Below are 12,508 nucleotides of genomic sequence, written 5' to 3' on the forward strand. Positions count from 1 at the left end.
AGCCCAGGCTCGGGCTTGAAGGAACCTCAGGATGCCCCAGAAAACAGAGCAAGCAGGAGGGTGGTGCCTCTGATAGAAAGAAGCCTACAGCTGGGGCCTGTCGAATGCTCAGACTCCATAAGTAAGTCATATGATGGAGAAAATGGTTGAGCTCCCAAGTATCCTGGAGCCGTGATCTGTTCTAGCCATGCTAAGATCCCACAGGGAAGGATGCTCCTAACCCAACTCAACTCTTAAATTGGATTTTGTATTCCATACTTATAGTTGGCATCACCTAGTACTGGTTGCCAGGGGGCCCTGCTTCTGGACCAGGCTGTGTGACCTTAGGTAAGTCTTTTCCTTTCTTCTGGATCTATTTCCTTTTCTGTCAGACAAGAACCTTTTAAAGCAGCTGAACCTTCCCATTTTTCATGAACTCTTACACAGAACCCTACTATATAAAACAGATCAAAGCAGCACTTTGTGAATAAAAATGTGTTTAATGAGCCTCCTTGGTGGCTTAGTTAGCAAAGAATCTGCAATGCAGGAGACCTGAGTTTGATCCCTGGGTCGAGAAGATCCCCTGAAGAAGGGAATGGCTACCTACTCCCGTATTCTTGCCTGGAGAAGCCCATGGACAGAGGAGCCTGGAAGGCTACAGTCCACGGGATCACAAAGAGTCATTCGCAACTAAAGAATGAACACTTTCGCCACTTTCCCACTTTTTTATTGAGTTCAAGTTTATCTCACTTATTAGAATGTAAATCAATCTGAATTATGGGGGAATTTTGATTAAATTAGTGATTTGAAATAAAGGGTTCCTGTCTGATATCTACCAACACATCCAATATTTGCAGAACACCTAAAGCACATCTCTAAAGCCTGAGGCCTGCACAGAACTCTGAGGGAAAGCCATCATCGCTTCAGTTACCCCTCCAGAGTCCTTCCAACTCAGACTTTTTCAGAATCTATACTGTGAGTCTCTAGAAGGCAGGAGCTCTGTCTCCTTTACCTTGCTTCTCCAGTACCTCCGGACCTTTACACTGGCCCAGGGCTTCACGCAAACGTTTGAAAGAGAAAAAGGTAAAAGAAGGAAATCTGTTGGATCGAACTGGGGACCTTTGGTTGGGTGAAGGAGGGGTACCTTGGCTGGGAGGGTACTCAGATGCAGGTACTCTGCCCATTTTGGAGCTCTCCCTCCCCCAAATGACTGGGAGAAACGCTTTTGGAGAAGTATGGTTTTTAAGTCCTGGTCTTCTGGTCATTGCTCTTGCCAACCCGTTTTCACTTCAGCTGAAATGCTCAGAAGGCTTCATTTCTAGGTGCCAAGGAGGCAGCCCAAACCTGGACTCCATAGAGGTTGAGTAAAGCCAAGCCAACCAGAGTAGATGAGGTGGCCCAGGCAGGAAGGAGCAGAGTGAAACTAACTTAAATACACTTGGACGTGGAATAATGACTGTAGTAGTGACTTTGCCAAGTAGTTTACTAAGCAACGGTGCACTCCATCTGAAGAGGGCCAATTCTGTTCTGCCAGGCAATGGGGCCCCAGTACTATCAGAACTGCTGACATTTTAAGAAGAGAGAAATACGGATTTTATGTGAACACGCCTCAATTTATAGACAATAAAAATAGTAATAGTAACAGCAAACATGCATATAGCACTTGCTACGTATCAGGCACTGTTCTAGGTGCTTTAGATATCCTAACTCAAAAATTGCTGTAGATCTATGAGGTGGAGGGCTATGGTGTATCTCCATTTCACAGATGAGCAAAGTGGAGGCACAGAGACTTTTAAGTAACCTTCCCAGAGTAATACAGAACAAGGGGCAGAGTCAGGAGGCAAATCTGGGCCATGCTCTTAATGACTATATTCTCACTGAACTTTCATTTAACATTCCTATTAAACCTCTTATTGAGGGAACCAAAGTCACATTTAAGCACCGCACAGACCAACACTGCCAAACTGAACAAAATGTCTTTAGAAGCCTGATTGCAGACCTTGGCTTTAGAGGCTGTTTGGCAAGGCTGGTTCTTGCTATGTTGGTCCTGTAAACCTTATGTTCACTGAGCTCCCCTGTCATCATTCAGAGCCAGGGTGGGTGTCAGCACAGCCCAGGGTCCAGGTACAAGCCCCTTCCTCCACTTCATTCACACTGCCTGCATTTTCAACCACTCTTGAAAACAGAGTGATGGCCCAGGGCCTGGTCCAGCTGGCTTACCTTTGGGTCCTCAATAGGTCACCAAACTGTGGGTAAAAGGGTGTTGGCCAGTCTGGGAGATGGAATTCTTGGCTTCTTGTCCTGGCCTTTTGATCTGCATTTTATTTATGGTTTTCTTTCTTTGGGGGATGGTAGGTGTGAGGGTGGGGCTTGTAGCCTCTCTGAGCCTCAGTTTCTTCGTCTGTAAACTCAAAATGATAATCCCTACTGCACAAGGTCATTGTGAGGAGCACAAGACACTGTGTGTACATGTTCAGTGCAAATGGAAGAGGGTGTTCTTAGCAGTAGAGCTTGTTTGGGGAACAGAAAGCTGGCATTTCTTTGGGGAAGCTACCCTGAGATGCAGTCAGGGAAGATGAGCTGCCTCCTCTTATTCCACCCTTCTCAGGATTATGTTTTTGATCCCAAGCTCTTTCATCTATCAGGCCACTTTTAAGACCATGAATGAGCCATATCTAACTCTGGGCACAGATTTCAAGGGCACAGGGCAGCCTAGAATTAACCATCAGTGCTTGTTTGCCAATACATCTGCCTTTGCCAATTTTCCTGTTCACTTGTATGCTTTTCCTTGTTAATTCCCATGTTTCTGTGCCAGGTTCAACAAGGCTAAATTCAATATAGGCATCTCTAGCCTTTACTCACGAAGAGCTACCTATAGTCTTAGCATCTGTGAATATTAAGTTACTCAAGAAAAAACTGCTGGAAGTGAGACTGAACATCATGGGGAAACCTGGTCATGCATGTCATCAACCACTTTGTGAAAGGATGGTGTGCCCTTGTTGAGAAAAAGCCTCATGGACCAGCAGGAGGGGGCATAAAGGAGCGGGCAATGTGGTTGGGAAGGGGGACAGGGAGATGGCAGGAGAGTAGAACAGATCCATGGGACGAGGGAGACAAAGAGAGGGGGCAAAGGAATAAACCTGGGTATGTTCTTATGCTCTAGGGCAGTGGTTCCCACCCTCTAGTTTCTAATGCCTGATGATCTGAGGGGGAGCTGATGTAATAATAATGGAAATAAAGTGCACAATAAACATAATGCGCTTGAATCATCCCCAAACCATCCCTCTCCACCTCTGATCCATGGAAAAAATTATCTTCCACGAAATCAGTCCCTGGTGCCAAAAAGTTTGGGGACTGCTGCTCTAGGGGAGGCAGGTGCTCCGTTCTCTGCATCTCTCCAGCTGTGACAGTGTGATCATGAGTTAAAGCTGTGCAAACAGATGCCTATGGAGCCCTGTAGAGAGCCCCACAGAGCCTCCCACTGTGTTCACTCCCCCTTCTAGCTCCTCTTCTACTCAGGGCAGCATACCAGGGGTAGGGCTTTTACTCTAGATGTAAGTTGAGGAGAGGCCAAAATAGTGAGGTCAGTGGAGGGTCTTGAACGCCAGCTTTCCATTTTTCCAAGCAATGGGAGCCATTACATGGGCAGGATGCCAGACTGGTGCTCCAGGAGGCTCCTAGTCCCGTGCAAGAAGTCTGGGCTGCAGGGGCAGGAGGCTGGAGGCAGGGAGGCCTGTTGGGAGGTAATGAGGCACTGGGCAGACAAGGATGGCAGGATCAGTTTAGGATATATAATATACATAGAGTTATCAGATATCTGGGCCTATAGTAGGGAAGTAGAAGGGGCCAAAGGAGGAGTCCCGGATGAATGACTTCTAGTTTCAGGGGGCCGAGAGGTAAAGCAGGGCTGTTAAGACAAACGAGGAATTGGCCCTTTCATAGCTGGGGCCTCTCTTCAACAAAAGGCTATCCCTGCATCCTTGATATCACTTTAATTCGGGTCTGGCTGGACTGGGTGGCGGGGCAGCTCAGGGCGGTGGCTCTATCACGTCTCTAGGGTCCTGGGAGACTTGAAGACCGATTGGGCTGAAAAGGGAGGGCGTCGCCGGGACCCCACGAGTCCCTGCATTCCGCTCGGCCCCCAGCCTCTGGCCCGCCCGCCTCTGGCCCCACTTTGGCCTGGCGGGTCGGAAAGCCGAGGAGCGCCAGAGGCAGAGGGCCCCCGGGGCTGGGGTGGGGGTGGAATGGGGGTGAGGATAGGGGTTGGGGCGGGACGGGCCTGGACGTGGAGCAGCGCGGAGGAGGGAGAACTAGGCGGACTAGGAAGAGCCCGCTGGGCAGGCGCCGACGGACCCCCCGCGCCAAGGCCCGGTTCGGCGGTTGCGCCTCCGCCTCCCTGGCGCCTCCTGCCCGGGTAGGAGGAGCCACAGCGCCACCCAGCGGCCAGTGCCGGGGAACGGCAGTTAGGGCTCTTGAGTGGCCCCAGAAGAGTGGGGGGAGCCGAGTGGACCAGGCTCCCCATTCGCTTTGCTCAGCAATCCACCCGGCAGGTGGCACTAAATGAATCTTTCTTCAGGTCAACTGATAATACTCCTCTTAATCTCAACCATCTTCCATGGTCCCCGTGGGCCCCCGTATAAAGTTCAAATTTCTTACCGTGACCTTCAAGACCTTCCATATTTTGACCTCAGGCTGTGTTTCAGTCTTCATCTCTTGCCATCCACTCCACACATCCAAGCACCACTCACTCTTACCCAGATGAACCACTCACCTCCATCAACATCCATTCAGGCAGTGAAGCTTTTCTAAGGCACTGGGGAGGCAGGGAGCAGACAGAAAACTATTGTTTACTCAGAGCTTACATTCAAATGAAAGAGAGGCAATGAACAAGAAAAATGATGTATAAACAAGATCATTTCAAATAGTTACCAGCACTTGATCATGGAGAAACAAGTGGTATGATGCAGTGTCTGGGGGCAAGAAGGGCAGTACCATACCTAGAAGAGTCAGAAAAGGCCTTTCTGAGAAAGTGCCATGTGAGCTTAGATCTGATAACAAGAAAGAGTCAGTAATACAAAAATCTAAGGGAAGAACATTTCAGGCTGAGGAAGGACACATAGAAAGGTCTTGAGACAGAAACAGGCTTAGTGTATTAGAGGAAAGGAAATGAGGCACAGTGACTGAAGGATGCTAAAGGGAGTGTCCTGGGTGATTGGAGGTAGGCAAGTAATATTGTGTAGGGCTCTGTGGGCCATGGTAGGGGGTTTCCCATCGATTAAGGTGGGAAACTATTGGAATGTTTTAGCAGGGGAAAGACATGATTTGCATTTTTGGAAGATCACTATGGGTGGACTGTGTGTGTATGGGGGGTGGGGGTGGGATGCAAAGCTGGAAACAGGGAGACCTGTTAGGAAGTCATTGCAGTGGTCCAGAAGAGAGTTGATGGTGGCCTGGTCTAAGTGGTGACAATGGAGGTGGGAGAAATTGTCAGATTCTAGAGGTATTTTTTTGTGTCTTTTTTTGGTTTTGTTTTTTTCTAGAGGTATTTTTGAGTGATTTCTGTTCATGTTTTCTTCCTGACCAACCCAGAAGTTTCTTGAGGGCACTTTCCCTATCTGAGTGATCTTTGGACTCCCACTCTACACCCCTAAACAGTCTATTCAGTGCTCAGTGTTTAGTGACTAGATCTCTGTGACCTTCTGCAGAGAATGTGACAGGAGGGAATCATAGTAAGATAGAAGCTTTGGCCTAGGGCAGAAGTTCTGGGTCTGCTTTCTCGTTACTCTGATGCATATCTCCCTTTTTCCTTCTTTGTCCCTCGGTGTCTTCTAAAAGAATCTAAGAATGTTTTTAGAGGGAAGGAAAAGCAGGGATTATGAGTTCTTCCTGTGCACCAGACACTGTACTTAATGCTATCACATATACTACTTCATATGCTAATTTATTTTTAAAATTTATTTAGTTTTTATAAAAACATCTAACCCTATCCATTCATGTTAGAGATAAATAGATCAAAAGTCCAAAAAGGAAAAGTGACTTTATAAAGGTAAAGTCATTATTAGCACTAAATATTCACTAATTGAGTCTGACACATAAGTCCCTCTGTCCCCATTTCATAGCCTAATACTGTTTATCCAAACCCATTATGCTAAGGTCTTTTTCAGCCTCTTGTTAATTGCTAGTATTATGCAATGCTAATAAATTTCAGAGCGAAACTGCAGGTCTTGAAAAAGATTCAGGGTTTCATGAAAACAATGACAGTGACATAGAAGACAATCTCTAATGTCATGTAAAGTCCTTGAAAATGGGATTTGGCAGAGATAAACCAGTCACTACCACTGTCAGAAAAGAAAATCGACCTGGGTAATGACAGGATCAAGGCTTCAAAGAGAATGATTTAACACTTAAAGGATTACAAGAGGTCCTAGGGATAACTGAAGAAGCTCTCTAATTCTGGAAAAACAAAACAAACCTTTATGATTGTGTGGCAAAAGTCAATATTGTATTGTCATGCGCTTTGGTCAGGAAGACTGTCATCCCCCAATGATTGATTCATTCTTTGTTCGAAGAATTAGTGCATATTTGCAATTATTTACACTTTTTAAATTTAAATAAAAATGTTTCTCACCTTTTCATTTTATTTTCCAAGATAAAGTCACAGTCAAACCCTTTCCTCCTTTTCCCCCTCTCTGTTATGAAATATTGGTCCCCACTTCAAATGGACTCATTGTAAGAGGCCTTTTTCTAGCACCACTTATCTGAGAATAACAAGGACTTCATGTAGCCCCAATCATCTCTTCATCCTGTGATTGCATGCCTGGCTGCACATTAGAACCTCCTGTAGAGTTTGTTAAACAATACTGAAGCCAGGACCCCAACCTGGACTAATTCAATCCGAATCTCTGCTGGTGAGACCAGAGTGGAAACTCTGCAGGTGATTCTGTAGCATGGTCAGGGGTGTGACTGCTGCCACCGCTCCTGCACATGCTGAGACTGTAAGAGACTGAGGCTGCCTACAGTTGGACTGCTCTGAAGGGAGCACACCAGGGCCCAGGCCCAGGATGAAGGAGCAGCTGCAGGGCAAAATCCAGGAGTCAAAGGGCTGGTAGGGCTGGTAGGGCTGGTAGGGTCACTTCTTTGGCAAAGCTGTTGTGCCCTTTACTGTCTTGGCAATGTGGCTACATAGCCTCCCCCAGTCCCTTGCCTTACTTTCCTGTGCTTTGGTCAAGAGAGCCTGGCTCCCTCATGGACATGTGGTGAGACAAAAACTTGAATGTTATAGTAAGTATATTATGGTTGCTGAGCACATGACATCATGTTATCTTATGGACCAATAACATGTCTATGTCTTGTTACTGCTGTATTCCCAGCACACAGCATGGTACTTGACTTATAGTAATTCCTTGATAGGTATGTTTTGAATGAAAGAATGACTAAGTCGAATACAGGCAGGATGTGGTAAGTACCATGATTCAGGTACAAAGTGGTGTAGAAGTACAGAAGAGGAGAAGAGAGTGTTTAGCCTGGGAGAAGGGGAATAAGGAAATCTTTGTAGCAGAGGTGGCATTTGAGCTGGACTTTGAAAACTAGCTAAGGCAGTGATGGGTAGAGATGGAGCAAAGACATCCTGGTCAGAAGAAACCATGTGAGCCAAGGACAAGAGGTGAGAAGGTGCAGAGCTCATTCAGTGAAAGGTGTATGGGATGGGAGTGCTTGACAGTCTCAGACTGGTTGGATGGGAATTAGAATCCAAAGAGGCTTGAAAGTCTTGCTAGGAAGTTTAAGCTTGATTCTACAGGCAATGTGGAGCCATCTGATGTTTTTGATCATAGGTGTAATATGTTCTCTTTGGGAAGATTAGATGTGTACTTTACCACAGCAGTTCTTTCACAAAATATTTATAGTGTGCCTCCTAAATGCCAAAGCAGGTAGTGCTGGGGAAGATGGATCAGAATCGGAGTAATCGAACAAGACATTAGTTGGGAGGTATTGTAGTAGACCAGATGAAAGTTGCAGAGGGCCTGAAGTGGCTAACCGGGGAGGCAGGGGTGGGAAAGAGGGGAAGGATTTGGCACATTACACCGGAGGAGTTGACAGAACTTGGTGACTGTTTTAGGTGGAGGTCAAGGAAAGAGTTGAAAGACTAAGAGACTGATGACAATAATAATGACCCATAGTTCAGCAGCTCCTTCATGCCAGCTGCTGTGCAGAGCCCTTGATGTCTATCATCTAATTCTCACAATAACCCGGCTAGATAAGGACACGAAGGCTCAAGGAAGTCAAGGAATTCATGCCAAGTTGTGAACTCATACACTCGGAGTCCAGAGACTGCACCCTAAACTCCACGCTCTGCTGCTTTCTAGGGGAGTTGGGGCACTTGGGTTTTCTCAGTGAAGAAATTCAGCAGCTCAGTGAGGATGCCAAGATTCCCTCCTAGGTCACACTCTCCCCTGTCTCGGGTATGTGAGAATGTGGCTGTGATGGAGGGCTCTGTCTGCCGCCTCTCCTCTGCTACCTGAGCACTTTCCCACCTGGGATGGGAAGATGGGCCTGGTCAGGTGGTGTGGGAGAGATGAGGCTGGGAGACTAGGAACAAAGGCTGCCATGAAGGTGAACAACTGCTAATCCCTAGGCCATGTGGGGCCTGCATATTTAGCCCACAGAGAGGTATGTGGGTTTTTTTGTTTGTTTTAGACTTGAGCCAACATTTCAACATTCAAGGCTTCACATAAAAATCTCAAGCCTTGATATCTCTTGAAGAATGAGATGTCATCATTGGGCCCACATTCCCACAAGTCAGTCCTTGACTTGAGCTGTCCATGTAGATGCCTGCACCCTGAACTTGTCACCACTGCCAGCCCTGGTGTCTGTACTTCAGCCCAGCCTGGCCCACTTCCTTCACTCACACTTATCTGCCTGATCCCTGCTCCAGGTTGAATTTGGACTTCCTTCTCTAGAATGGCCTGCTACAGAGGTTACTCTTTTTTTTTCTGAGACTTGAGCCAACAAGCAGCGGGGCAGAGGGGTCAGCATCTCCTGGTCCCGCCTCCTCTCCAAGCCATAGACTTTTTCCTCCGGCAATTTTGATGCCATGGAACAAAACCATCAAGGGAGGGTTATCATCAACTCTTTACCATTTATTTCTTTATGGGGTTAAACAAGAGCAGAGAGGCCTCTGCCCCACAATGCAACAAAACAGAAAGCGGTACACATACAGACTCTCACCGAAACACAGAGGCAGGGGTAGGGCAACAAGTGAATCATAGCCAGGTGAGGGAGGAAGGGATGGGGACTACTAGGAATCCGACTTGGAGACTCAGTCATAGGAACTAGTGCAAGAAAGTCCTACTCATGAAGCACAGTGTAGAAAATGGCGTAAGAAAGCTGCCCAGCTCTGCTGCCTGTGACGAAGGGCAGAGGCAGCTGGAGGGGTGGTGGAAGATCTGGGCAGTGGGGTGGATGGGGACAGTCAAATGACTTCGAAGTGGAGTGAGGTGCCCCTTTCCCCTGCCACTGGGCAAGGCCCTGGGCTGGTCTGAGCCAGGGGTCTCCTGGGCACTTGGTGAGGGGGAAGAGGGGGTAGAAGTCTCCAAGGGTCCATTTCCTGGGGCCCTAAGGCCCTCCCTTTACTTCCCAGTCCCTTTTCCCCTCTTGAGGATGCAGGAATTAGAAGGCAGTACCTAGGGTCTCTCACGGCTACAGAAGCATCTCTGGAAAGGAGCCAGCACCTCTTACCCTCCCCAGCTGAAAAGAGCACTCTAGGGATGGGGTATGTGGCTAGGCCTGAAATGCTGAAGGCCGAACAGGGAGTGTGAGGGCAGGGCACAGGGCTGGGGGTGGGTGCAGGGACACGCTGTGAGAAATGGGAAACCTGGCATGGAAGGACTCTGCAGTCTCACAAAGCCTATTTGGGGACCCTGCTGAGGCCCCTGAATGATTTCCTCTCTACTACTGAGGTCTCTTATTTAGCCCTCAGCCAACCAATTCCAGCTGTCCCCCTCTTGGTTTTGCCAATGTAGCTCCAGGTCCACCATCACCCACCCCCCACCTAACTCACTGGCATCTCATCCCAGACACAGGCCCTTCCGGCACTGAAAGCCACCTGGCCTGTCCCAGAAACATAGTTGTGGCTCCCTTTCTTGTCTGTGCCTGTTGGTTTGTAGATGTCCCAGGCCTTTCACTCCCAGGAGATCAGCACCAGGCTGATGGCCCCCAAGGCTCTCTGCAGGCCTCTTCTCTCGGGCAGCACTGTGGCTTGACTAAATACTTCAAGTCTCTTGGCCAAGGGACCACAGCACATTGTCTTTATCCAGTGGGTCCTCTTGCCAGTTTCTGGACTTTCTCCAGCAAGGGGCAAGGGTGGTTGGATTAGGGGACCCCGCTATAGGGTGAGGAGCAGTCTGGTGGTTCCACAATTAGGGAAGTAACCCACGGGGTCAGGGATTGGAAGGGATAAATACTCTTTGGTAGGCTGGGAATGGGGACAGGCTGGGGATGGGGAGGCTCATCTCTGGAAAGCCCTGGGGCAACACCACCAGGGTTTCCTTCATGGAGGCCTGGGCTAGGATGAGTTGGGGGAGTTTGGGGACCCAGGCCAGGCCTGACCCTCTTGGGCTTAAGTCCCTCCTCCCCGTGGAGATCAGAAAGGGAAACATCTTTGGCCCCAAGGCCAAGATCTCCAGGGCAAGAGTGGCCCTTGGGAGTATGTGCACCTTCTGTAAGATATGGCCCTTCAGACAGTGGCAGTCTGACCATGTGCCCTCAGCCTTCTGTTTCAAGGCCCAAGACCCCAGTCCCTGTGCTCTTTCCCCAGAGGGCTCCTTTTGCAACTTTTTCTGATTTGGGGCGGTGTCCTTGAGCCTGCCTTACTACTGATCATCTGCTTCCCCAGGGCCAGGTGGCGACAGGCCATTCAGCCATCTTTCTAAGCCCTCTGTGTTCTTCTCTCCGCTCCACTCCCACCCTCCACTATTCCTATCACCTAGGGTGCTGGGGCACAGCTTAACTGGGGCCCCGACCTAGCCGCAACTGCATACACCTCATGTCCCAGCCTGGTCCTTCCCTGTGGCGGGCCCCCCACCGTGGGACAAGGGGCGCTGGAGCGTGAGGAAGGCCACTGCATCGTCTGCCATTGCCTGTAGGAGTATGGGCAGGAGGGAATTAAGGATCGTGGCAACAAAAGGAATGCAGAGGGGGAAAAGAGTTTCTCCCCTCTGTGCCCCCCAACATTCCCTGCAGGGCCAAGACCAGATAAGCAGCCTTCTTCCCTGGGGTCAGGGCTCTTAGTAGGGGTGGGCATTTCCAGCCCCGACCCCCTCCCCTTTTCTTTTGGCTAAGCTCCATATATGGAGCCTGGGGGGGCACCTGCTGCTCCTGCCTTTTTCTCCCGGATGAGTTTTGCAGTTTCCTGGGGCCCTTTGGCGGCTCTGTTGGAGCTGCTTTTGGGGTGGGGGTTGGTCGGGGGTGATGTGTGACCCCCATTTCCCCCGCCCCCCACCTGGTCCTACACCTCCCATGGGAGGGGCCCCCTCCCCCTCCCCCTGGGGGGGCTGGAGTTGATGTCAGTGCGTGGTGGAGGTCTGATCTCCCTCCCTGCGGTCACTCTTCCCGAGCCAGGCCCTCATCTAGGGCAGGCAGTGCCTCCAGGCCCGGTCCCCCACCACTCTGGCTGCTGGAGAAGGACACCATGGTATGCAGGAGCACGAGGACAAGGATGTAGAGCCGGATCCTGCTGGGGCTGAGGCGGGAGCCCCCAGAAACCGGCAGCAGGGAGGGCTTGTGGCCGAGACGGCCTGGGGGCTCGTGGCGGGGGTGGTAGTGGTGGTACTGTTGGTGGTAGTGGTGGAAATAAGAGTGGTGGAATTGCTGGTGGTGGGTTTTGGGGGCTTCAGACTCCTTGAACTTCTTCTCCGACTCACAGGAGATCCACTGCACGTCACAGCACTTGGTTTCTGGCCGCTTTGGTGAAGTATCCAGCAACCCTGCCAATGGATAAGGAAGGCAGGGTGGGGTGCTAAGGGGGCTGCTGGCTTTGCCTTTCCGAGAGAGGTGATTGTCAAAGCTGGGGCTGCTCTGGCAGTCCTGCCCAAGACTCTGCCCCCTGTCCCTTAGTACCATCCCTTTCTGAACACTATTTCCCAGGGACCCCAGATAGTTTCTCTGGGATAACTCCCTGGCCCTATTCTACTTCATCCCATCCCCACCTGGGGCCTCACTACCCACTCCGGCAGCCACTAACCTTCCCCTAACCCAACTTCCCTGTTGTCCTCCCCACCCACAGCCCTAACCTGGTGCCTGCCTTGGGCCCCCAGCCTCCCCCCTCTCCCAGGGCCCTGTCTTTACCTGTACAGATAAAGCCAGGGAGCCCTCCGTATACCATTTCCTCATTGTCAGGGAGGATAAAGGGGCATCGGGTCTGCACCTCCAGGCAGTATTGCTTGCAGGGCACCCAGCGCTGGCATTCCTGCTGGGTCACGCTGAAGTATTCTGAGCACAGCCAGGCCTTGTAGACAGCCTGTGGGGAGAGGAA

At 49.9% G+C, this 12,508-nt stretch overlaps 1 protein-coding gene across 1 annotated transcript in view; it reads right to left on the reverse strand.

Moving 5' to 3' along the window:
* Window positions 1-9,095: 9,095 nt before the first annotated feature.
* NALF2 (NALCN channel auxiliary factor 2) overlaps window positions 9,096-12,508 on the reverse strand; it is a 29,658-nt gene continuing 26,245 nt past the window's right edge. Inside the window, exons 2-3 of the mRNA XM_061409838.1 lie at window positions 12,322-12,493; window positions 9,096-11,960 (exon numbers count right to left, since the gene is read on the reverse strand). Coding sequence (XP_061265822.1) covers window positions 11,578-11,960; window positions 12,322-12,493 — 555 coding nt within the window. The 3' untranslated portion in view covers window positions 9,096-11,577. The remainder of the gene's footprint in view (window positions 11,961-12,321; window positions 12,494-12,508) is intronic.

The sequence above is a fragment of the Bos javanicus genome, chromosome X (assembly GCF_032452875.1).
Source record: "Bos javanicus breed banteng chromosome X, ARS-OSU_banteng_1.0, whole genome shotgun sequence".
Classification (NCBI taxonomy): Eukaryota; Metazoa; Chordata; class Mammalia; order Artiodactyla; family Bovidae; genus Bos; species Bos javanicus.